Source organism: Rhineura floridana, chromosome 3, assembly GCF_030035675.1.
Source record: "Rhineura floridana isolate rRhiFlo1 chromosome 3, rRhiFlo1.hap2, whole genome shotgun sequence".
Lineage (NCBI taxonomy): Eukaryota > Metazoa > Chordata > Lepidosauria > Squamata > Rhineuridae > Rhineura > Rhineura floridana.
This window is the reverse complement of record NC_084482.1, coordinates 130512143-130536261: the sequence shown is the minus strand read 5'-3', so window position 1 is coordinate 130536261 and position 24119 is coordinate 130512143. Positions and strand designations below refer to the sequence as shown.

The 24119-nt window shown below is 42.8% G+C and overlaps 1 protein-coding gene across 6 annotated transcripts in view; it reads right to left on the bottom strand.

Moving 5' to 3' along the window:
- The window catches only part of TEX264 (testis expressed 264, ER-phagy receptor), a 216964-nt gene that overhangs the window by 134808 nt on the left and 58037 nt on the right, over nt 1-24119 (bottom strand). For all 6 annotated transcript variants that reach the window (XM_061617911.1, XM_061617909.1, XM_061617914.1 and 3 more), the window contains exon 4: nt 20047-20268. In XM_061617911.1, the coding sequence (XP_061473895.1) occupies nt 20047-20268 (222 nt within the window). The remainder of the gene's footprint in view (nt 1-20046; nt 20269-24119) is intronic.

Genomic DNA, 24119 nt, shown 5'->3' with positions numbered 1-24119 from the left:
CCTTTACCCAAACAAAGTTGCCAGGTACTTTCCTTTTGTTAAAGAGATTGGCTGATGGCTCTTCCTAGCTGGCCATCTAAATGGTCAGGAATTGACTGTTAAGAGGGATACCTCTCTCTGAGCACTTCCAGACTGTCTCCATTTATTTTGGGGTGGGATTCAATCACAGACCAACAAATTCAGGTTGCACAATTAAAGTTGATTTGGCACTCTTGTACAACAAACCCATTTACTGCCCCAAAATGATATTTTGCGATAAGGAAAGCAATAGAAAAATGCACTGAAAACTTTGGGATAACAATTGCTTGATGCAACATCATTTAACCTCCCCAAAAACAAGTAAGAATGAAGGCTCAGTAATCAGTCAACGTTCTCTAACTTTCCTGCAAATTTTGTGCAAACAAATCAGGATGAATGTTCAATAAAATATGTAATCTGGAAGCAGCCTCTCTCTCTCATACACATTCATGCGTGTGCGCACGCACACACACTCCTGGCAAAGGACGCTGTAATCTAGATGTCTAAAGGAAACATACTGTAGTTTTGATAAAACAAAGTCAGACAGAGGTGAGCATGGGCTCTGTAAGCCACCTTAAGTTGCAGACTGCTTTCCTAGAGCTCTTATGTGGAAACAGTGGACACTGGCCATCTGTCAAAGTGTTTTAAGTTGTGCCTCCACCTATGCTCAGCATGTATGTTTGTAAATAAATGCAAATATTACAAGGCACCAATAAGCCTCCAGTGACCTCCTTTCAAAACTGTTTTAAATATGTGCTTAATTACTTGTTTTTAATTGTTCTATTGATAATTTAAATGTTTTTGTAAACCACTTAGAGGTCTTTCCATTCAAACAGTATATACTTTTTTTGAAATAAAAATAAAAAAGGGAACTAATCTCAAGAAAGTGCTGCCCCTCATGGAATTTTGAGAAGTGGGGTAAGTGTAACAATTCTATATGTACTACACAGATATACTGTAGTACTGCTTGGTAGAGTTAAATTAAGCCCCTCCCCCCCAGTATCTGGATCAAACACAGCACACAATTTGTTTGGTAGAAGCTCCCCAGTTACAGCACATTTAACAACTCACAACCACACTATCTGTAGTTAATTTCTGTGGAATCCAAACGGTTGCATCACAAGCAAAGCAACAATTCAAAAAGGAAGTCTCAAAACTGGATTAGCATTAATCTCAAAAACCAAATTAGGATAAAGATGTGCTAAACCACCAAGTCTCTCTCCAAAGGAAAAAAAAAATCAGTGGATTAACATTTTATATCTCAAATTCTGCTTAACTTTTTTCCTCCATTGTGAATTTTGATCCAGTGATATTACCAGGATTATGTGGATTCTGGAATCTCTGGATGATTCCACAATTTTGCAGACTATGCTAGGGGCATGCACAGAAGCTTCCTGTATTGATGCAGCATGTGAGCCTTTTTGTGTAAGGGGTTCTGCACATGTCTGGCATGGTCTATAATATTAAGACCCCTCATTGGATCGTCACCTTGTAGTGGTGAGTGGGCTTGCATGTTCCAAGGAACCCCGTGAGTAATGCTGTCGGGAGTCATGCAGTCCCAGCAGGGTCACCCATGGCGGTAAGGTCAAGGGAGAGGAACCAGACAAAGAACGATCCAAGAAAGTCCTCAACGGCAGAACAGGCGGAAGATAACAATGTGTATGTTACAACGGCTGTGAAGGCGGATGAAGGCTGCAGCAGATAAAAGACTTCCAGTCGTCGTGTTATCCATGCCATTGGATCAAAGCCTTTTTCTGTCAAGATTGTGTGTTGATTGTCATGCACCGATCTCCCCACATAAAACAAATTCACGCACAGGCATCTTCCATAACAAAAGTCCCATGGTGATCGGTGACGGGGGCAGTGTAGTGCAACCAGATATAGTATGGGAATTGTAGTGTATGTAGTATTAATTTGATACAGTATAGAATGTGTTAACCTGATATAATATAGAACCAGAAAAATAAAATCCCTAAGGTGCCTGTGGTTGCTAAATGTTCATTTCGTGCTTGATGCTTAAATGTCAGCTTACCCATGTAACGGGATATTATTCAAGTAGATAGTGGTTGGAATGCATTGCGTCAACTGGAGAAAGCAGAGACAGAGGACGGATGAGCAAAAAACACTGATAACCAAAACCAGGGCGTTGGCTCAATGCAAGGCAATGGAGAAACCTGGAAAGTTACTAACAAGATGGGAGGGGCTGTGTTAGGAGGGCTTCAGAGCATATATAACTTGTAACTGTGTAATCATGCTTTAGACTGGTTCTCAGGCATGAGCCAAAGAACCTAGTCTCCTTTTGCAAAACCTATTGGTAATCAATAAAGGTGTTGACTTATACTTTGGTCTCCCATCTGGTGTGTGTTTTGGAGCTTCCTCCAGATGCAAAGAACCACTTTTGTGTAACAGCAGGACTCTGAAATCCAGAAGCCCCTAGTCATGAACTGATACATCAGGGGTGGATACAGATTCAGATGGATCCTTTGTTAAAGACTTTATTTTGGAAGAGAATCTTACTCAGTCACGAGTGATTGCCAAGAAGAAGAAGAATATTAAGAAAGACTTCTGTGTTATTGTGGGTTCTACTGGGTATGTGCAGAGGCTTCCTATCTGACATAGGGTTGTGCTAGTGCACAGCACTTATGAATATGTACAGTGCAGCTTACAATCTCAAGGAAGCCTTTCAGGCCTGCAACAAAACTCCTTAGTCTTCACCAAAACCAGGTTCTCATCTGATTTGGTTCCTCTTTAGGCAGAACTTCAGTCCTGCTATCAAATTCTGCTTACAGTGGAATTGGGCACTGCCCCATAGCAGAACTGAGTGAAGCGTTTGTATCTTTTCTTTCTTTTTTTGCCATGAACAGCACTACTACATGGTTTACCAGTGCTAACTCTTTGGGCATTTTGTTAACTGCTGCAATAAACTGCTAGAGCGCAAGTGGTAAAAGATGTGCTGTGAGGCTGATCGGGCATATATAAAATATCATAACGTGCCTACTGTGCGGGAATGAGGGTGGCGAAGAAGGCCCACTTTTCTGCCTCCATCACATCCTCAAGTAGCCATCCAATGCAGCTTTTTCATATTGTAAGGGATCTGTTGACATCAACTCCAAGAAATATTTTAGACCCTTCGGCGGCACACTGTGAATTGTTTGAAAGGCACTTTGAAGGTAAACTTGCCTGTCTCCACAGGAATGTTGATGCCCCATCAACATCTACTGTAGTCCCCAGTGAGGAGCCCAGTGCAATGACTGTTGCACCTTCTTGGGATTGGTTTCAGTTGATGCGGTCTAATGACGTGGGCAATGTGCTTGTGACGATGTGGCCAGCAATGTGTCCTCTCAACCCTTGCCCATCTTGGCTTATTAAAGCTTGCCGAGGGGATGTGACCGAGCTGATCCAGGGTGTTGTCAATGCGTCGTTACAGGAGGAAGTGGTCCCGGCCACCATGAAAGAGACAGTGATCCAACCACTCCAGAAAAAGCCCACCCTGGACCCATTGGTTTGTGACAACTACCGCCTGGTTGCAAATACCCTCTTTTTAGGTAAGGTGATTGAGAGGCTTGTGGCGCAACAATTGCAAGTACTCTTGGATGAAACAACTTATCTTGACCCATTCCAATCTGGGTTCAGGCCCGGTTATGGGACTGAATTGGCCTTGGTCGCTTTGATGGATTGCCTTTATTGGGAGAAGGACAGGGGGATCTTCAATTATCTCTCGGTGGCTTTTTATACCATTGACCATGGTATCCTTCTGGGCCGACTTGGTGAGATGAGTATTGGAGGCACTGTTTTACAGTGGTTTTGATCCTATCTCCAGGGTTGCATTCAGAGAATACCATTAGGTGATTGTCTTTCAGTCTCCTAGCAGTTGTGCTGTGGGGTGCCGCGGGGTACAATCTTGTTCCCCAGTGCTGTTTAACATCTATATGAAGCCCTTGGGAGCTGTCACCAGGAGATCTGGAGTAAGGCATCGGCAATATGCTGATGATACCCACCTCTGTTTCTTTGTAACATCTGAATCAGGAAAGGCCGTGCAAGCCCTAGACTTTGTGCCTGAGCTTGGTGGTGGGCTGGATGAGGGAATAAACTGAGTTTGAATCCTAACAAGACGGAGGTGCTGTGGGTTGGTGGTTCTCAGGTTTGTACAATTGGTCAGTTGCCTGCTTTGGATGGGGTTGTACTCCTGAAAGAATGGGTTCATGGTCTGATGGTGCTCCTGGATCCATCTTTGTTGATAGAGGCCCAAATGACCTCAGTGCCTAGAAGTGCCTTTTACCACCTTTGGTAGATAAGACAACTGTGGCCGTTTTTGGACAGGTAAATCCTGACCACTGTTGTCCATGCACTGGTAACCTCCAGGCTGGATTACTGTAATGCGCTCTATGTGGGGCTGCCCTTGAGGTTGGTCCAGAAGCTGCAGCTGGTGCAAATTGCGGTAGCGCAACTGCTCACTGGGGCAAGGTATCACCAGTATGTCACCCTGCTCCTGAAAGAATTGCACTGGCTGCCCGTTACCTGCTGGACCAAGGTGAAGGTACTGATTTTGGTGTATAAAGCCCTATGCAGCTTGGGACCAGGATACCTGAAAGACTGTTTTACCTCTTATATAGCAGACGATCACTATGCTGTGCAGGTGAGGGCCTCTTGCAGATACCATCTTAACAGGAGGTCCGTTCCGTACAACATAGGAAGCGACCTTTAGTGTAGTGGCACCTACCCTTTGGAATTCCCTCACCTTAAATATTACACAGACACCATCTTTGTTATCTTTTCGGCACCTACTGAAGACCTTCCTCTTTCAACAAGCCTTTTAAAGTATAGACCTTATGCCAGTCTGTGTCAGAATTGCTTTTTAAGATGTTTTTAAAAAAATTTTAAAAGGTGTTTTGTTTTAATAAATTTTAAAGTCTGTTTTTAAGATGTTTTAGAGTGTTTTAGTGTTTTTGTTTGTCGCCCCAGTCTGCTACTGGGAGGAAGGGCGGGATATAAATTTAATAATAACAACAACAACAATAACAACAACAACAACAACAACAGAACAAACTGGAGTCAGCTTTGATTGTGTAGACTGCAATAGAAACACCTGTCCTTCAAGTTGAAGCTTGGAACTAAGGCATCCTCAACAAAGGGCAAAGACAGATGGACTTCTCAGCTAGAAAGCAATTAAAACACCTCTCAAGCTGTCCAGTGTTCCACAGGACAAAAACCACAGAGCCCTAAAGGCTTTCTAATGAAAACATGGATTTTTTGTTTGCTTTTGTGAGGACATTCATACAGTCTACACACGTGCACAAAGGTACTCACGCTGAGGCTGCCACCAAGGGATAATTAAACTGAGAGCATGAGTGTATGCTCCCTGAAATGGCAGGTTACAGTTTAATAAGCTGCTCACAATGTCATTAAAATGCTCACCCTGGGAGAGCATCTTTAGAGAAACTTTCATTTGCATTCCATGACCTGATATTCTGAGAACTTGGCAGCTAGGAAAAAAGAGATGGCTTTGGAACTGACAGATCCATGTAGCCTGCTCATATTTTCTCCTATTTTCATTCCATACATCAGAACATTAGCGCTTCTGAGGCAACACATCACTTTTAGCAGCCACAGAAATGGTGATCAACAGAACCAAGTACTGTATCCTGTGTCGGAAGTGGGGCAAGAGCAACTCCTGTTTTGTTCTTTTGTTTATGTTCGAGAAGCGAGATAGAGCTAGGGTCCTCCAGATGGATAGGCTTGTTTACCTTTACCTGTGATGCTCTGACTGACTTCCTTCTGTCGCTAGACTGTGACGTCTTCAGGGAAGCTTACCTGCCCCTCCTCCTTCCGCCCTTTCCACTTATTTCTTCTCCGACTGTCCGGGAGAGAGGATACATCCTTTTGTCTCTGCTCTCTCTCCAAGCCATGGGGCTGGCTCCTACACCTGGGTGTTATGCCTCTAACTTAGTTAGTTAGAACTGGGTATGCCTTTCTATCTACTATGTATTTCTATAAATAAAGTAGCTTTTCTTATTTTACTAAGTCTCCTGTCTCAGTGATCCTGATGCAGGGTAAAAGCCTGCTTTCTTAGGTAAATGCACGCACAAGCTGGCACACTCACATTTCAACATCCGCTGTTACTCTGCTGCTATGGTGCTGCTTTAAACGAAATTAAGCACACAAACACACACAGCAACACCCTGTACTCTTTGTGTGTTTAGAAAACAGATATAGGGAAATCTCTCTTCAAAATCACATGACTCTCTCTTGGGCTCCTTGTTTTCCTTGCCTTCTTGTCCTGACCACCTTCACCAGCATGAGTAAGAGAACAACTGTTAGCAAAGTAGGAAATACAACAGACTACACTTGGGAAACCTGTGACCTTTCACTTTGAAGACAACTCTGAAAATACCTCTTCTCCTTAGTAACCGTAGCAGGAAAATTACAGTAAGGCTGAGTATACAGGCTTCTGTCCTTTGGACATGAGTAATCCAGTGCCCATTTTCTTCTCATTCCTCCCTAGAGGATTAACAAATGCCAAACTTAACTCATACATGGAAGCTATGCTTACCTTGCTACAAATACAAAATGAGGCCCTGGTGTAAAGCAAGTTCTGGAGCAGCTGAGGAACCACTTGCCCTAGGACCTACATTTGGAGCAAACAGTTCAAGTACTTGCCAAGTATAAATGTGGACACCCATGCTAAAAAGAGCAAGCAATACAGCGTCAAGAGGCTCTCTGCGAGATATCTGAAAAGGCAAGCCAATTAGAGCAACTAGCAGAAAATGAAAGGCTCAAAATGGATGGTGCACGAGGACGGGGGAGCCAGATGAAAGTGAGCAGCACAGAACTTTTTCATACATTTCCTGCCATTTGTTGAGCTTCCTGCTCATGAATAAGTAATATAAGGTTACAAAAGGAAACTGGACATCATAGTTTCATTCCTGCTGGGCTGCAAGGTGGCCATAGATATTATTTTTAATTATTATTCAAATGTATTACCCACCCTTCACCCAAAGGTCCCAGGTAGGGTTATAACAATTTAAAAACGCATAGACTTGTCCTATGTACCTCTCTGTAAGTAGTTTCCTCTTACAAAAAAAAAGATCAAAAAATAAAAACAGATTCTAAAAATCATAAACTGTAAACTATCAAATCTTGCAAAAACCAGACCTTATCCGAGCAATTTCCCCTACCTCCCATCCCAATCTCATCATAAATGAAGTTGCTAAAAGCCACCAAAATTGAATTATTTTATAATTTGTTTAGAAGATGCTCTGAGTTGGGCTTTAATAACTTTCCAAGGACAGAAAGAGGGTGTCAAGGAGTTGTTGTTAGTCATCCATGGAGATTTTAAAGAGACACAGGGGAAGAAATAATTTGTTAGACGTGAAGTGCCAATAGACAGACTCTCATCAGGTCCTGCAGAGAGGCCATCAACACCTCATGATCAGCAACACCAAAGTCACTGAAAGATCCAATGGAGTCAACAGGACATTATTTACCTTGTTCATCTCTAGGCATAATTTGTTGATCAGAGCCAGAACAGCAATCTCCAAGTCATGCCTGGGCAAAAAGCCAGACCAACAGTTTTATAGAAAATTGGTAGCACCCAGGCACCACCACATACATTGACCACACACAAGAGGACTAGTAAAGCTTAAGGATGTGGACAAGATGCTTGGTTTGATCCAGGCAGCTACTTGTGGTCTTGACCCATAAGTCTCTTGGCTGATAAAAACCGGCAGAGAGGGGACAGCTAGCTGGGCCTGGGAGGTGATTAATGCCTCCTTGCGAGTGGGAGTGGTCCCTGCCTGTTTAAAGGTGGCAGTGGTAAGGCCACTCCCTAAGAAATCTTCCCTAGACCCAGAAAATTAAATAATTATTGGCCAGTTACCAATCTCCCCCTTTTGGGGCAAGGTTCTCGAGCATGTGGCTGCAGATACAGGTTCTCTTGGATGAAACTGATTTTCTGGATCAACTTCAATCAAGATTTAGGCCTGGTTTTGGCACGGAACCTGCCTTGTTTGTCCTGTATGATGACCTATGTCGGAGGATACACAGGGAAAATGTGTCCCTGTTAGTTCTCCTTGATCTCTCAGCAGCTTTCAATATTATCAACCATGGTATTCTTCTGGAATGGCTGCCCAAGTTGGAGGTGGGTGGCACTGCTTTGCAGTGGCTCCAGTCCTACTTGGATAGTTGTTCTCAAAGGGTGGTGCTTGGGGAATGCTATTTAGCCCAGTGGAACCTCAGTTCCACATGATTTGATTATTTCCCCAGTTTATTTAATATCTACATGAAACTGCTGAGTAGGGTCATCTGGAGTTTTGGAATACGTTGTGGGCAATATGCTGATTACACAGCTCTACTTCTCTTTTATATCTGCATGTGTGGCAGTGGATGTGCTAAACTGGTGTCTTGCTTTAGTAATGGACCGGATGAGAGACATTAAACTGAAGCTTGATCCAGACAACACTGAGGCACTGTTAGTGGGTGATTCTCTAGACCAGATGGATGGGTTATAGCCTGCTCTGGATGGAGTTACACTCCCTTTGAAGGATCAGGTACTGTCGCTTGAGGCTCAAGCAGCCTCAGATGCACAGACTGCCTTCCACCAGCTTTGACTGGTGGCCCAGCTGCATTCATATCTGAATAGAGATAGCCTGACTTCTGTTTACACTCTGGTAATCTCTAGGTTAAACTATTATACATTGGCTGCCTTTGAAGACAGTTTAGAAACTCCAGCTAGTGCAGAACTCAGCGGCCAGATTGCTGACTGGGGTAGGTTGGTCCACACATATACCATTTCTCGCACAGCTGCACTGGCTACCAATTTGTTTTCAGGCTCCATTCAAAGTGCTGGTTTTGACCTATAAAGCCTTATGAGGCTCAGGACCTCAATATCTCGAGGACCACATTTCACCATAGGTATCAACCTGGACCCTACATTCGTCATGAGACCCTTCTTCATGTGCCCCCTCCAATGGAGGTTCAGAGGGTGGCAACACGAGCACAGATCTTTTCAGTGGTGGCCCCTAGCTGTGGAATGCTCTCCCCCAGGGGTGCCTTCTCTGTCCATCTTTAGGCACCACATAAAGACATTCCTTTTCACTCAGGCATTGATATGCTGCCTTACTCCTTTTTTGTTTGTGTTTTAAATTTTGTATACTGTATGTTTTTTAAAATGTGTTGTAAGTTGCCTAGAGACTACTGGGTATGAGGTAACAGGTATTCAGAGGCATACTGTTTACCCTGGCCTTTGGCATTTGAGGTGTATGTTTTCAGGGCTCGCCCTATTCTTGTGAATGTAATGTGTTTTAACTGTTTTTAATATTGTATTTTAAATTTCTGTAACCTGCCATGCAACCTGGTGGATGGGCAATAAATATATTTAATAATAAAATAAAATACTGCCTCCAATACTGAAGGTAGTATACAACCATCATGTGTTGTAGCCAATGATAGCCTTATCCTCCATAAATTTGTCTAACCCCCTTTTAAAGCTATCCAAGTTGGTGGCCATTACTACATATTGTGGTAGCAAATTCCATAGCTGAACCATGTGCTATGTGAGTAAGTACTTCCTTTTGTCTGTCCTGAATCTTCCAACAATCAGAACAGGACAGGCCATTCTCAGAGATTCATGGAGACAGCTGAATTTTAAGGCTTTTAGGGAGGCATATGCCCATCAGCCAGTAACAGCCTAGTCGAACTACAGAACTGCCAACTTTGGTGGTTGACCCAGCAGCTCCAATGATCTTGTCCCAACTGGTTTAGCGTTATGTTCTGGTTTATAGGTTGCTTAAAATTTAGTCTTTAGTTATTATGCTTTGTTTTCAAGCATGATGTAACCCAATCCACGTTCAAAAGAGGATGAAAATATTAACAAACACAGGTTCTTTGCCTTAATGAGGCTTAAATGGAAATGGAAATAGGCATATAATCCTTCTACACATCACATTCTAGGACACCATCAATTTCCCTGCTCTGGTCTAAGTTTCCCCTCACAGAGCCAATCCCAACAATACACATGTAGCCAACTTGAAGACTCCTAGAGCAGTCTATTCACATAAACAGTGAAATATGAAAACCACAAACTCACATGAGACTACGGCTCCACCCTGCCTCCATGAAAAAGTAAGTTGCCTTGTAATTTTCTCCCTAAAGAAGCAAAGCATAGTCTCATCTCATATGAGTTTAGAGCTTCCCTGTTATACTGCTCATGCAGGCAGACCATTCATGTGAGTGAGTGAGTGAGTGAGTGAGTGAGTGAGAGAGAGAGAGAGAGAGAGAGAGAGAGAGAGAGAGTGAGAGAGTGAGTGAGAGAGTGAGTGAGAGAGAGAGTGAGAGAGAGAGTGAGAGAGAGTGAGAGAGAGTGAGAGAGAGAGTGAGAGAGAGAGTGAGAGAGAGAGTGAGAGAGAGAGTGAGAGAGTGAGAGAGTGAGAGAGTGAGAGAGTGAGAGAGTGAGAGAGTGAGAGAGAGAGAGAGAGAGTTTTGTTTCTGCACAAATCTGCTACCAGCATATCTGAAGTGTTTCGGAGTCTTCTCCTTCATCCAGTCATTTCTTTGTGCTATTAGCTTGCTCAATATCATACTCTTGGTACTTCCACCAGTGCTCTCTTCTCTAACTTGAGCTTCTTCTCACCACCTTCTTCATGAAGCCCAGGCACCCGGGACTCCTTGCAACAGAAATCCAATATATAAATAAAATAAAAGTGTATACTCATTTTTCCAAAGTTGGATTCAAATGGGCAGCGGTTTCTCATTGTGGCTTCAAAAGTCACCACTCAGAACAATGAGAATCTATAGAACTACGCTGAGGAGGGTTCAATACACAGCAGAACACTACAGTTTTCAACCACAGCAAACTAGCTTGCTGGTCACAAAATCCATGATGTACAGCAACTCTTCAGATCATACTTGTGAACCTGGGCTATTATACAGCACCTTAAAAACAACAATAAGCATGTATACATTAAGAGGAATGTGAATGGTTAATGCGCATAATAACCAGCCACTGTGCACATTCCCCATGTCTCATGAAGAATGTGCACATAATTCACCCATCAAGAAGGAACAGTGTGCACATTTCCCGGTTAATATACATAATCTCCAACAGGCCTTGGGGAATGAACATATGAACAACTGAATTCTGTACAGTGTCCAGCCATTATACATATTTTCTCTGGGCAATATACACATTCTCCTGTCAGTGTGGATAGGTCTCCAAGAAACACACCTCCAGAAGTATACAGCCTGCACCCTCCCCCACAACTGCTTCTGGTCCATTGTCTAATCTTACACGGCCCACAAAGTACCTTCTCTCTGATCAGCGGGGGGGGGGGGGGATGGGGCTCTGCATAAAGATTACCATTTTTCTGAAGTCTAGTCTCCTCCTTCCCACTCTCAGCCGTGATATTCCCCAGCCATGGGTTGGCCAAAGCATATCACCTATGTTTCTGACCTGCCAACATCCAGTCCCAGAGCCTTGAAAATCACATAGCAATGACACAGCAGGAGTAAGCAACTTTTTCCCATCAAAAGCAGAATGCTCTTGGAGGTAATCAGCCAGCAGTGGGTGGGGGCAGAACTATTTCACACACACTCTCCCCCTGCCCTCTTTTCCCTGCAGGGGAACCCTTCCTCAATTCTGGTTAACTCTTTCCTCCCTTACAATTCTCATGATGTTTGATCCCATGCTGCTTTTAAGCTTTTCCCCAAGCTTGGTAGCAATGTGTTGGGAGTGGGAATTTCAGTCAGGATAATGGGAAGGAAGGGTTAAACATTTTCTCCCCATGGGATCCCCTCTGTGCTGCTCAGCTGGCTGAGGAACAGCTGAGAGTGGGGAAAAGGAGGCTTGACTGCAGAAAAATGTTAGTCTTTCTCTGGAGTCCTAACATCAGAGGTGGAAAGGAGCAGTATGGGGAGGCTTGCAAAGCAAAGGGCTGGCAACACCCCTTGTGCTGTGGTTCCCAAGTTTGGGAACTCCACACATGGGATTTTGGGTGTGATAAACCACCTGCCAATCATGCCATGGCATAATGTCCGATTGATAGGTGAGTTGTCACACCCACCTGTCAAAGTTGGCCCACAGGGTATGGCCAGATAAAGATTTGGTCCCCAGAGCTAAAAGGCTCCCCAACTGTGCTCTACTGCATAGGAAAGAGGGAGCTTGCAGCTGACCTACAGGCCTCCTGGTTTGAGCCTAGAAATGTCTGATGGTCTACACCCATCTGAAAGTCTTTCCCTGTAGGTTTCAATCTTGTCACTTGTATTGTCTTCATCCATTTCAGCCCTTGTATTAGCTTAGTTTTCACTGCTTCCCCCCCCCCCCAAGCCCTTATCCTCAGTAATTATTTTGGGTTTTCTTTGTTTTTCTTTTCGATTTCCCATCCTTTTACCACCATGGTTTCATTTGCTGCTCATATTGTGCTGCTCTTTCTCCATCACTCCACCTTAAACTTTCACATGCTCTTTTGTCTATTTTTCCATCTCCTTCCAGTTTTAAATAGGTTGCTAAGTTGCTTGCCTAGGAAGAGAGGTGATCCATTTGAACCAAATCCTTCTCTTTCAGGGGGGGAAAAACAACCAAAGCTTTCATTTCATCTGCAACCTGGAGACCCTTTGAAGAGACTTCTTTCTTATAAGCCAGTTTGCCTGCTCAGAGCGTCCCGCAGGGACAAAGCAGCAAAAAGGGGGTCTCCTTCACTCAGCTCGCCTGACCTACGACTCTCATTAAGAGAATCTTTTCAAACCAGATAGTGCAAAAATGTCTTGCTTGCGCCTCAGTTGCTTGGGGGAGGCGGAAGGGAGCTATTTGGAGAAGCTGTCTCCATGGCAACACATATTCCCATCAGAAAATGTGCACAGGTCACCTGTTTCTGTGAAAGTTTATCTCTTGTTTTCTTTCCCTGCCTCTCCAACAGGTGCCAGGGGAACAGATGTTGTTTGCCACACCAGCCAGGAGGAGATGTGAGAACTTATCCGATTTGGGAGCGATGCCTCAGGAAGGCTGAACCCCACAGTCTCTGAAGTCGGCAGACGTCTACTCTGACATGTGAACAGTAATGAAACACAGAGTTCCCAGTGGTCCATATTGCGGGAGGGAAACCTGGCACTTCTGAGGGCTCAGGTGCAAACCTGGGTGAAATGACAAGTGTAAAGGGGCTGTCTAGTGACAAGCCTGGTCTCCAGTTGCTGGCTCATGTCAGACCTGCCACACATTGTGAAAAGCAGTTCAAGGATACAGGGAGAAGAGGGAGTTTCAAGCTAGGAGTGAGATATATTGGTAGAACTGGCTTTGCAAGGAAACGAGATCGCAGGTTGCAGTTAGATAGCTCCACTAAAATGGGTCTCCTCTTCCCCAAACAACAGAGGTGTGAACCACCTAGGGAAGTTTCAGGGGTTCTTGCTTATATAGTATATGGGCTCTGCAAAGATTGCCTCTTCCTCTCTAATAAGAACCCAGATGTTCTTACACAGAACAAAATGGCACAAGGTGCAGCATCTCAGTGATGAATCATTTCCAGTGCTCCACAACTATATCTGCAAGCATATCAAGGCCAGGAGGCAGACACTCTGATGTAGTGGGCTTGAGTTCATGAAAACTTATGCCATAACAAATACACTAGCCTTTAAGGTGGCACAAGACTCTTGATTGCTTTTGCCAAGATACAGGAATCAAAATCTAGCAGTGGAGTCATTCTGAGTACACTGGCCTGCGAGAATCCTAGAAGAATAAAAATGGAAGCAAGGGAGTTCACAGAGATCTGGATGACTATAAAAGAAGGTCTTACCAGGGCTGACAACAGATCTTAAAAAGAAGGCAGGCAGAGCAGGTCAAGGAGTTCACGCTATCATCTCCTGAAGAGATCACCAATGGGCAGAGACATGTCTGCTCTTTTTATTATTTTGTCTCTTGGTTTACGTATTAAATTGTAAACCACCTCAAAGGCCATAGCAGAAGGAAGCATAAAAGATGTAGTAAACCAACTCCAAAAAGCCAACATCACAATTTTGAGAGCTGCTGTGATATAGTGAATAGACAAGTGGCATAGGTACCAGAGTCGGTGGCACACCCAGAAGAGCCTACAGCCCTGACAGGCCAACATTCCTGGTCATTTCTCAGCTCAGTAAGACAAAAGGAAAAAAAATAAACCACGTCACGGGGTGGGGGGAATGCATATGTACTGTAACATGTAAAAGAGTTAATTCTCTCATACTTTATGTTTGTCTCAAAGTACAAATGCTAGCCATGCTGGGCTGGAGAAGCTGGAGCCTGAAGTGCAGCAGACAGAAAGTACTGTTCTGTTGACTAGTCAACAACAGATGGGCAAACTCCCCCTATTTAATACTAGCCCTGTCCAATCCAGTGACTTCATACTCTCTGCCAATGACAGGAGCTGGCATTGTAGACTACTGTACCCTTCTATGCTTGAAAATTGGTGCAAGCACACACTGACAGGGAGGCTCACCAAAGTAGGTCCAAACTTCAGGTCATTAGCGTCACGCCATTCAAACACTGGAGACCCTCTACAGAATAGAGAGAATTTACATTCATAAGCTTATAGTTCCAGGAGCCTGGGCAGCTAGGTATCTGGGATTTTTTCAGCTCTAGTCATACCTACAAGAAATCATTAAAAGGCAAGGAAGAAAATACCCCTAAAATAACAAGCAGTTCTGCTAGCCCTCCCTCAGTAATTAATCTGTGCTCTGCTCATTTGCCTTTCCATAAGGTTAGAATCGCAACTGTCAGATCTACAGGCACATACCTAACTTTATCTTCCTCACACATTATCATTTAAAGTTTCTGCCTTTCAGCTCCACATCTGTAAAATGGAAGATCTTCCCTCACTTCTTTGAGATTTAGGCTATAAACACACTAGTCACCAGATCAAAGTGTTTGCATTAACCGCATCTGGAGAGGTAATGCATTGATCTGCCAATCAGTTGCAAAATCTCTTTGCTGAATTTAAAAAACAGTCGAGCTGCTCCCACCAGGTTTACAGTACAAAGGGGTGGGGTTTGACTAACATTGTGTGCCCCCGCTTTCACAAAAGTTAGGTGAAGACACACTGGAACAGGCAGAACAGTGGGTGTGTTTCTACCCTTACTTATGAATAGAGTCAAATGAACTGCCAATGAAGACCCAACATTGGTCACTGACTAACCCTCTTGTATGCCCCACAATCAAGCTACATGACCTCAGTAACCTCTCTATTTTGAGATGTCTCACAGAAACTCATGACTGCAATCTGCAAAGCAAATCATAAATTTGATTAACATTTGCTTAAGATTCCCAGCAAAGAGAGTTTCAACAGAAGACAAGTCTCTGTTCTTCACTGGGGGAAAAACACACACAGAGGATTTTGGATTTATTTGTTTTTTAAAAAACCAGAAAGGCAGCTCTCGTTAAAAAGCTACCAGGTGTTCCCAGCACAATCTGTAGCTCCTTTTTTAGCTTTAATGATTTCACTGGTTGTGTTACGGATGCACTTTCCAGGACCTTTCCTGGAGCATCCAAATGTCATCTCTGTACCTTAAAGCAAGCATACATTTAGCAAATCTGATGCTGTTATTAAACTGCAGGCTTGCATACAAACAGCACATTTAATGAAACTGCTTCCCATTTTCCCTTCTCTACTGCTCATATTATCAGCATAAGATACCATAAGGCTTGTGCATTTGCATACAGGGGCAAAGGAAGCTAGTGTTCAAATGCTCTAACTATAGGCATTTCCACATGACAGTTTACTGTGGACTCAGTGCTGCTCATGCATACAAGTTTAGGCAGTGTCCACACGACATCATCCTCATCAAAATGCCATCCCATATTTTTTCCACCATTTAATCCAGATTTACCATTTCTGCAGGGGTGGCACTTACTGGATTTTCTGAGGAAACCATACATCCAGATTAAATGAGAAACATCTGGATTAATATGGGAAAGCGTGATGCTGAGGACAACACTGGATGGATGCTGCCCAAAACTTGCATGCAGAATAAGCAATGACTCCTCAATCAACCGCCATGTAGAAGCACCCTACACCCTGCCATCCCTTGAACCCAATGGATCTGTAATACAGAGCAGTATGCTGAAGGAAAGACTAAGCTGTAAGCGCTAGAAGACAACAGTTTTAACAGAAGCATTCTCCAAAATTCTGCCGATATCTATATTCTGTCCTTCAAACCAGTCAATTTAAGTCGACCAGTCATACTAAGGTGCAGAAAGCATAGATAAGATTACTCCTTTCAGTGGCACTCTGGGAGTTCCAAAGCAGATTATGGACTGAGGCGCTAATGTTTGTCTGTTAATCCTCAAAACAGCACACAGCAGAATAGAACCATATTTCAGAGCTTTCCACAAGGCTGGGATTGTTGCCCACAACAGGCATTTCATAAATAAGTGTGCCACATGAATGAATAAAAATGTTTGCAAACTGATTGCTTCAGTGCCAGAGCAAGATGAGTGAACCTGAACTCATATTTTTTCAGCCAGTTGCAGATCCCCAAAGGAGTAACTTGGACTCAGTGCAGCTTCTGTTTACCCATAACTCTCAGACATTACATGTATGTGATTTATCACATAATCAGCTATGATAGTTCATCTCTGCTCAAAAAGCCAGGAAACAGGGAGGACACTCACTCAAAGTACATACGTTAGCCACAGATCAACATTTCTTCATTCATTCCTTTATTACATTAATTAGCTTTAAAAAACATTGTAATCCATGGAGATTTCCACATTCAACTGTTCCTTTGTCTTCTCTTCAAGACCACATGCATTCTAAGCAACGGAGGACAGAAAAGTCCAGAGGATGGGGATGGCCTACCTGACAATTTAATTGAATTGCCCTGTCCTTTGGCCTTTAAACAAGTTCTCCCTTCTAAAACTAAATAACCCACGTGCAGGTTATGTTCATTCAGCTAAGCTTCCTTATCTAAGATAAACAAAAAAGGCAACGGAAAGGTAGCCTTTCCCAAAGAGTTCTCTTTGCTGGTTTGCAGCGGACAGCCAAAAGCATATAAATATATCAACTGTGATAGAGGGATACACTCACACAGAGTACTAGGAAACAGGAGCAAATGCTTTAGAGAGAGTCAGATAAGATTTTATCAGAGGCATATAAGATGTGCTTTTTAGAGCTAAAGTTTGCAATAGGGAATTAGTTTGACAGGAGATAGGAAATAGCTGTGCTCTTTTATATAGGGGGGAACATATGAATGGGAACATTTGTGATGCCCCAAAGATACATGGGAAACTAAATGCATTCCTTTCAAAACAGTAACACAGGCCTGGCTTTTTCCCCCCTCTCTCTCTTTGGGTGCTTCCAGGCAAGGCTTTTACCCTATAATTGCCATGTCTTCTTCGTGCAATTTATGGGGAGTCCAGACAACCTCATAAGCCAACTGTAATCCTCCCATGTTTTCCCAACCACTTCTTCTATCTTTATTTTTTACTCCAGAAAGTCTGTTAAGAAGGGAAAGAGCAGAACTTCAATGCAATCTCTTTTCAGGGGTGGATAGGAAAACATGCAATTGAGGCAGATTTGAGGGGGAAATGTCCCTGGGGAGATTAGATGACATGTTGGAGAGGGCCCCCTTCCTAACTGCTTGCCATGAATTTCTGATTTCAGAGCCATTTCACATCCTGCATCAAGCCCTTTCAGCCTTAATTAATTGGTCCCTAAAATGATGTTTCCTTGACCCACACACTTCAATTAGTTATTTAATTAGTAGATTACTTTGAACAGCAGTGCTTACTTCCAAGTACATATGTGGAAGCTCTGGCCAAAATCCTGTAAGGTTGCACTCCTTTAACCCTGGGCTGCAGCAACGCACTTTTTTAAAAAATAAATAAAAAATGCAGCTATACTACAGTAGAATAGCACAACTAACAAGCAGGGAAAATTGAGCCTGTAAATTTTCTAGCCATATTATGAAACTGACTGGACCAGGATGCCTGATTAGATCCAGTTGTGAAATTTAGTCTACTGAGCATTCTCAGATGAAATCCATGGGACCTACCTCCCAATCCATAATTATGTTTACTCAGAAGTAAGATTAGCTGCAATCCTCTTGCCCTGTGGTGCAGGCATTTTTTTTAAAAAAAAGTCAAAGTTTTTGCAATTGTACTTCTTCAAGAACTGCAGACACACACACAGGCACACATATAAAACAGCGTGCTAAACTGGCACTGAGAAGCACCTACTTCAAAATATCAGGAGAAGGGGTGTGTGGAGATAAATGAGGAGTGAGGAAAGGGGAGGGGACAACAGTGCCCACACAGCTATGTTTTGCTCATAGACACACCATACATTTAAAGCACATTCAATGCACATTATTTCTGCCAAAGAATGCTAAGAACTGTAGTTTAAGATTAGTGGGAATCGTAGCCTTGTGAGAAGTAAACTACGGCTTCTGGGATCCTTTGGGAAAAATAACGTGCTTTGAATGTGCTTTAAATGTACAGTGTGTACGCCACTTAAGTGCAATGCACACAAACACAAGAAGCACTAGTCCCCTTAAATGTGGATAGTTAATTACAATTCTGCTTGTAGCTTACAGCACTAAAGCAGTGATTGGTAGCACCAGGTAGGGATGGGTGAGAATTTGGATTCAGTTTGCACTTCAAGCAAAATTTATCAAATTTGCACTTTCTGAAACAATATGAGAACCGAAACACAGCCATCCTTTGACATTCGCATTTATTAGAATTTTGGGATGCAGTTTGCCGACTAAACAGTGTTTACAAAAATGCATATATTAGGGGAAAGTGTGCATAAAAAGGAATATAGGAGTAAAAACAGGCAAAAAGGCATGATGAGATGAGAATGGTGTGCAAAAATGTGTATCTTTTTCAAAACTGCCTACAAAAATGTGTTTATTTGAAAAAATTCGCACTAAAATGATGAATTTTCATGAGGATTTTTTTTAAAAAAAATCACAGATTGCTGCAGAAATGTAGAGAACTGAATTTAATATTAGAAAAGTGAGAAAACGAGAGAACCGAAATTGACAGATCTTCCTATCCCTAGCACCAGGAGCCCTCCACCCAGAAGCATTCATTGGTTCGTACACACAAGTCAATGGGTATTCTTTGAGGAAATATCCAAGTCCAAGCAACTCTCTGTTTCAAACATTTAGCAAAAAAAGAATTCCAATCCTTTTTGGATAACTAGAGGAATGGTAGGAAAGTGTCTTCCATTGGAGCAAAGCAGGCAGATTACAAATGAAAAACACGTTTCTATCATAGCAGCAAGCACTTCTAAACCTAGTGCAGGGCTTTATACCAGGGGTGGGGAAATGGATCCCACCAGTGGGCCGGATGTTTATCTCCTTGTGTATCAAGGGCCAAATTTAATGGGTGGGTGGGCCACCAATCTGTTAATAACCTGATGTCACAATGATGACAGGTGACCCATGATATAGCACTTTGTCAGGTTTCAAAGCATTGTGAGTGGTTCTTTGCAAGTACTGATGATCAGCAGTGTCTACAGACAGCCCTGTGTAGCACTTTGAAGGCCCAAATATCAGATGATTGTCAGGGCTTCAAGTGTGCATATCTCTCTACAAGCACAGCCAATCAACTGATCATTGGTGCTTGCAAAGAGACAAGCAAGGAGCTATGCACACGGCTTTGCTGGCATTGCCAATCAGCTGATCGGCAGGGCCTGTAAACTTCTTTTGGCCTAGCCATGATTTTATCTGCCCCATGTCAGGTGCAAATGTAGGGACAGTGGCCACAGCTTGGCCAAACCACCCTCAAGGGCCAGATGGGGAGGCTTGGCAAGATTATTAGGCCTAAGGACTGGAGGTTCTCCACTACTGCTTTATACAATAGCAAAGTCACTGACCTTTTCTTTAGCTAATTGTAGGAGATAAGTGTTGTTTGCCTACTTAACAGCAAACAACACAAAAGTTCAGGCTACATGACCAATTGGAAATATATTGTGTAAGATAAGGTGTACCACCTGCACAAAGCAAGAGCAGGAGAAGGTTTCAATCAGCAGGCTTAAAAAAGTCTTGTTACATAGGATCACTTACCTTGATGTATGTGTCAAGGGATGAGTGGACACGGTTCACTGCCAGATGGATGGACAGTGGAGTTGTATAGGGGAAAGTTGCCATGACTACATGGCTAGGGGCTGGGAAGTTGATAATCTTGAAACCATACTTCAGGAACATGCGGACCACTTTCTCAGCTGGCTTCTCTTCTCCTTCACTCAGGATACTACCCACTACATAGTGGCATTTCTCTGGATCCACCTACAAAAACAAGTAAAGGCCGCCATTAGAAGACAAAAGGCTTCAAAGGGCCCTTGATGCTGTGTTTAAAAAATGAAATAATACCAGTATCATCATTCAATGATCCTACAGGTGACTTAAGGCAATGGTTTTCAACCAATGTTCTGGAGAGCCCTGGGGTTTCTCAGAAGTTTATTAAGAAAGGCAAACACTTCCCAGCAACAACTTGCCTACCATTACTGACATTTATGTGAAGCCAAAGAAGAGTGTTGCATGGGTTCTAAGCTGCACATTACATGAAATGTGTATCTTGGCCCTACATACTTAGAACAGAACAGATCTGGGGGGGTGCATGGAAGGGAGGAGAGAGAGGGGAAGTTCTGCTGCACAAGTGGAAGTCATCGCATGAATAAAACAACTTTGTTGGATACAACCCTACGCATTTAACATTAAGGTGTAGTTTAGTCCTTCATTTGGGTAGGACTTTGGAAAGGTCCAATAGGCCTAGCTGGCACCATACTTGAACCAAGATGGTGACATACAGCACTCCACAGACTCCTTTACAATGTTCAGGGATTCTTCAGCAGATGATGAGCGATTTCTTGGCAGACAAATCAATGTTAAAGGGTGCCCTGTAGGTCAGCAATTTGAAAATTGCTACCTTAAGAAAGCAAAGGTTGTTATGATTATATTTGTTCAAAGCTTTTTACAATCAAAGCAATATTCAAAATATCAGAATACAGGACTTATCAAATGTTTTAAATTCATAACACAAAATAAAATAAAGGCTCACCAGAAATACCAAAGCAAATCCAAGGGCTGCTTCTTACATTATGTTTTTACCATATGCATGTTTCATATTCACTAAAAACATGATATGTAGTACTTCTATAAACATATATGTTTTTAGAACATATTGATTAGCAGCTTTCAATGCATGCCACTGGAAGTTGCCAGCTGATCACAGCTCTCTAAGACACGTACATATCAGAAGACTTGTGGCTTCCATGGGTATCTATCTTCTGAAACAGCCTTAGGATTCTTCCTTCAGCAGTGTCCACACCAAAACTATGCCCTGTCACTGAAAGCTAAAGGCAAGTAAAACCAAAACAATTGTTTTTACTGCTATCTGGTCCTGCTATCTGAATACTACCTAACAACCAATGAAAATGCAGTACATGCACACAGGGCTACTCTGTGGCAGTTCTCACTGGTATAGAATACCCACATCTCTTTTTTGTGATCTCTCTCTGGTGTGTGGTGTGTGGATTTCTTAATTGTAACATGTTGGTGCCGCCCTTACTGAGGCATCCTATGGAACAGTGCAACTTACAAAACTACTTTGACTTGTTGCATTAAGTGTTGCATTAATTTGAATTTACCATTTCTGCTACACAAAAATAATCTGTATCACATTATGACAGGAGGCACAGTCCCTTCTTGAAGCCCAGATTAAGCAAGGCCAAAAAATAACTCGCTCACAGCCACTAAGGGACTGAGTGCCAGAAGCAGACCCAGCTCTCATTAGTCTTCCTTTTTCTTTTACGTTTCTCTCTCAGAATGAAGACTGAACATTCAGATTTAGCACACAGCTAAAATAAGGTGACTCCAGACTTAATTCCAGCCCCACACCTCCCTTCTTTTCAATCACTGGATAAACCCTGAAACCCCAGCCACAATGAACAGGAAAGCACCTATATGCATGTCTGGAGTGCCTTTCTTCAAATACTAATAATCACAACATACACAACCAGGCTCATCTGGATGAAGGAGAAGACTTCCAGGTTAGAAGGGATAATGCCAAAATAGGCTTGAGCTTTGTCACCACACATTTTAAGAGTATAGCAATGAAATCACTGGAACACTTGCTTGCCACATGTTTCTATGTTTCATTTGCTCATAGGCAATGTTACCCTGGAATAGTTGCCATTTGGCCCTACAGCTACAGATACTGCATGCTTAGTAGATTCCTACTTACATCTAATGAATTACATCTAGTTACTGCTTAGGGCTTATATGCATGGTGGGGATTTCTTTGTAATCCTATTTATATAGCTTAAATGAATGCCCACGGATCCAAAAGGCTGGCAATAAGACTCTGTCTTGATGAACAAACCAGACCAAATTTCCAGAGTTGCATTCTGATACCTGATAAATCCAGTAGAGTAGTGGCAAATTCAGAAATGCAGTGTCCCTTCACAACAGTCACAGCCATACCCCCCTTTTTTTTGCTGAATTGAGAACGAGATCCTTGTTAATGCCTCCTCTCACAACAGATATCTCTAGAGCCAGTAAACATGAAAGAGTGTGTTAGCTACTGAAAAGAGTCTTCTCAGTGGCTGACTCACTCCTTTCACTCCAATTGCCTCCAGTCAGCAGGAAAGGACAAGGAAGCATGCTAGAAGACTCTTCTTAGGGCTAACACACTCCCCTTTCATTCTGATTGGCTCATAAGATGCTGGAGATATAGGGACCCTGCTCCCTAAAAAGAAAGGGGTTTAAGACCCCCTGAGATGCTGGACAACTACAGCCCTGGATAAATCTGACTTCCACATCTGAGCAATGGAAGGAATAAATGCCTCTCAATAACACCACACTGACTTTCTTTGGTAGAAGGCTTCATTGACATCTGTAGTTACAGATCCATTTGTTACTCAACAATGCCAATTGTAGGAGAGAGACAAATTAGAGCAGGTGCCAATTATCTGTCTATTATGAGTGAAGCAACAAGTGACAGAAGTAGCAGCTGCCACTGCCAATCCAAAGGCCTCACTGCTCTGCCTGCTAGCCAAGGACCATACTGTGACATTTTGAGAGAGAGAGAGAGAGCAACAAACAGAGCTTCACCCAAGCTTACTCTGGATCCCTATAAGGATTCCATTAATCACCTAAAAATATATGCACGTAATTGTGATTAACAAAACAGAGTATATATATGCAGACAGACTTTTTAGGAATCTGCCAGCTGAATTATCAAAACAAGCCTCTGACATTCTCAGGGCTGTCATCCAGACCAGCGCTGCCATTTCTACTGCATGCTGTGAATGAGTTTACTTTTTCATGTTACACATTCAATGTAAGGTATAGATCCCCATGATCTCAGAAGCACAGTTTAGATGTTTTTGAAGCTTTTCTAAAGGCACTGAAGCCAAGCAAAAGGCCAGGCTGTGGGGGAAATGCTACTCGCCAGAGACTAATTCACCTTACTAAATATGAGCACAACTGAGTGAAGTCAAGAAGCCCTTCCCCCCTTTTTGAATCAGCAATAAATATGGTGTTAAAAATATTGATGATGCAAACGTGTAATTAAAACAAGACCTAATGTTTACATGCCAATGGGTATAGATAGTCCTGCAGAAGAGGAAAGATACCGTATTGCACTTTGCCTTTCCTAACTTTCTCTCAAACACACAGACACACTGCATCACAGACACAGAACATACCCTCTTTCAGAGACTGAGAAATCAATAAGCCTGCTTCTTAGGAGCTTACTGTTTCTAACTGCTCCCATAGCCAAGAGAGGAAATCAGCACTTCCTCACAAGCACCCAAGCTTCATATAGCTCACAGGTCAACAGGGGCATGTCCCAGGTCTTTTCAGCCAAGTCCCAGATAGCTTGCCCTGTTCTCTTCCCTTTTTTTGGAAACCTTTTTGCCCCGTTTGCTTACAGGCAGTTGGGAGCCTTGCAAAGCACAGCACTGGTGAGATTCTAGCCACCCACCATCTCAATTTTCCCAGAGGTATCTATACATATAAATTAGCATATGCTAAGTTTGTGCAAATTTTTGCCATGGGCCTGTGCCCAAATCCTTTAAGTACTTAGAGATGCCCCATAGGACAAAACACATTCAAATTCACAGACCTGGCAACAC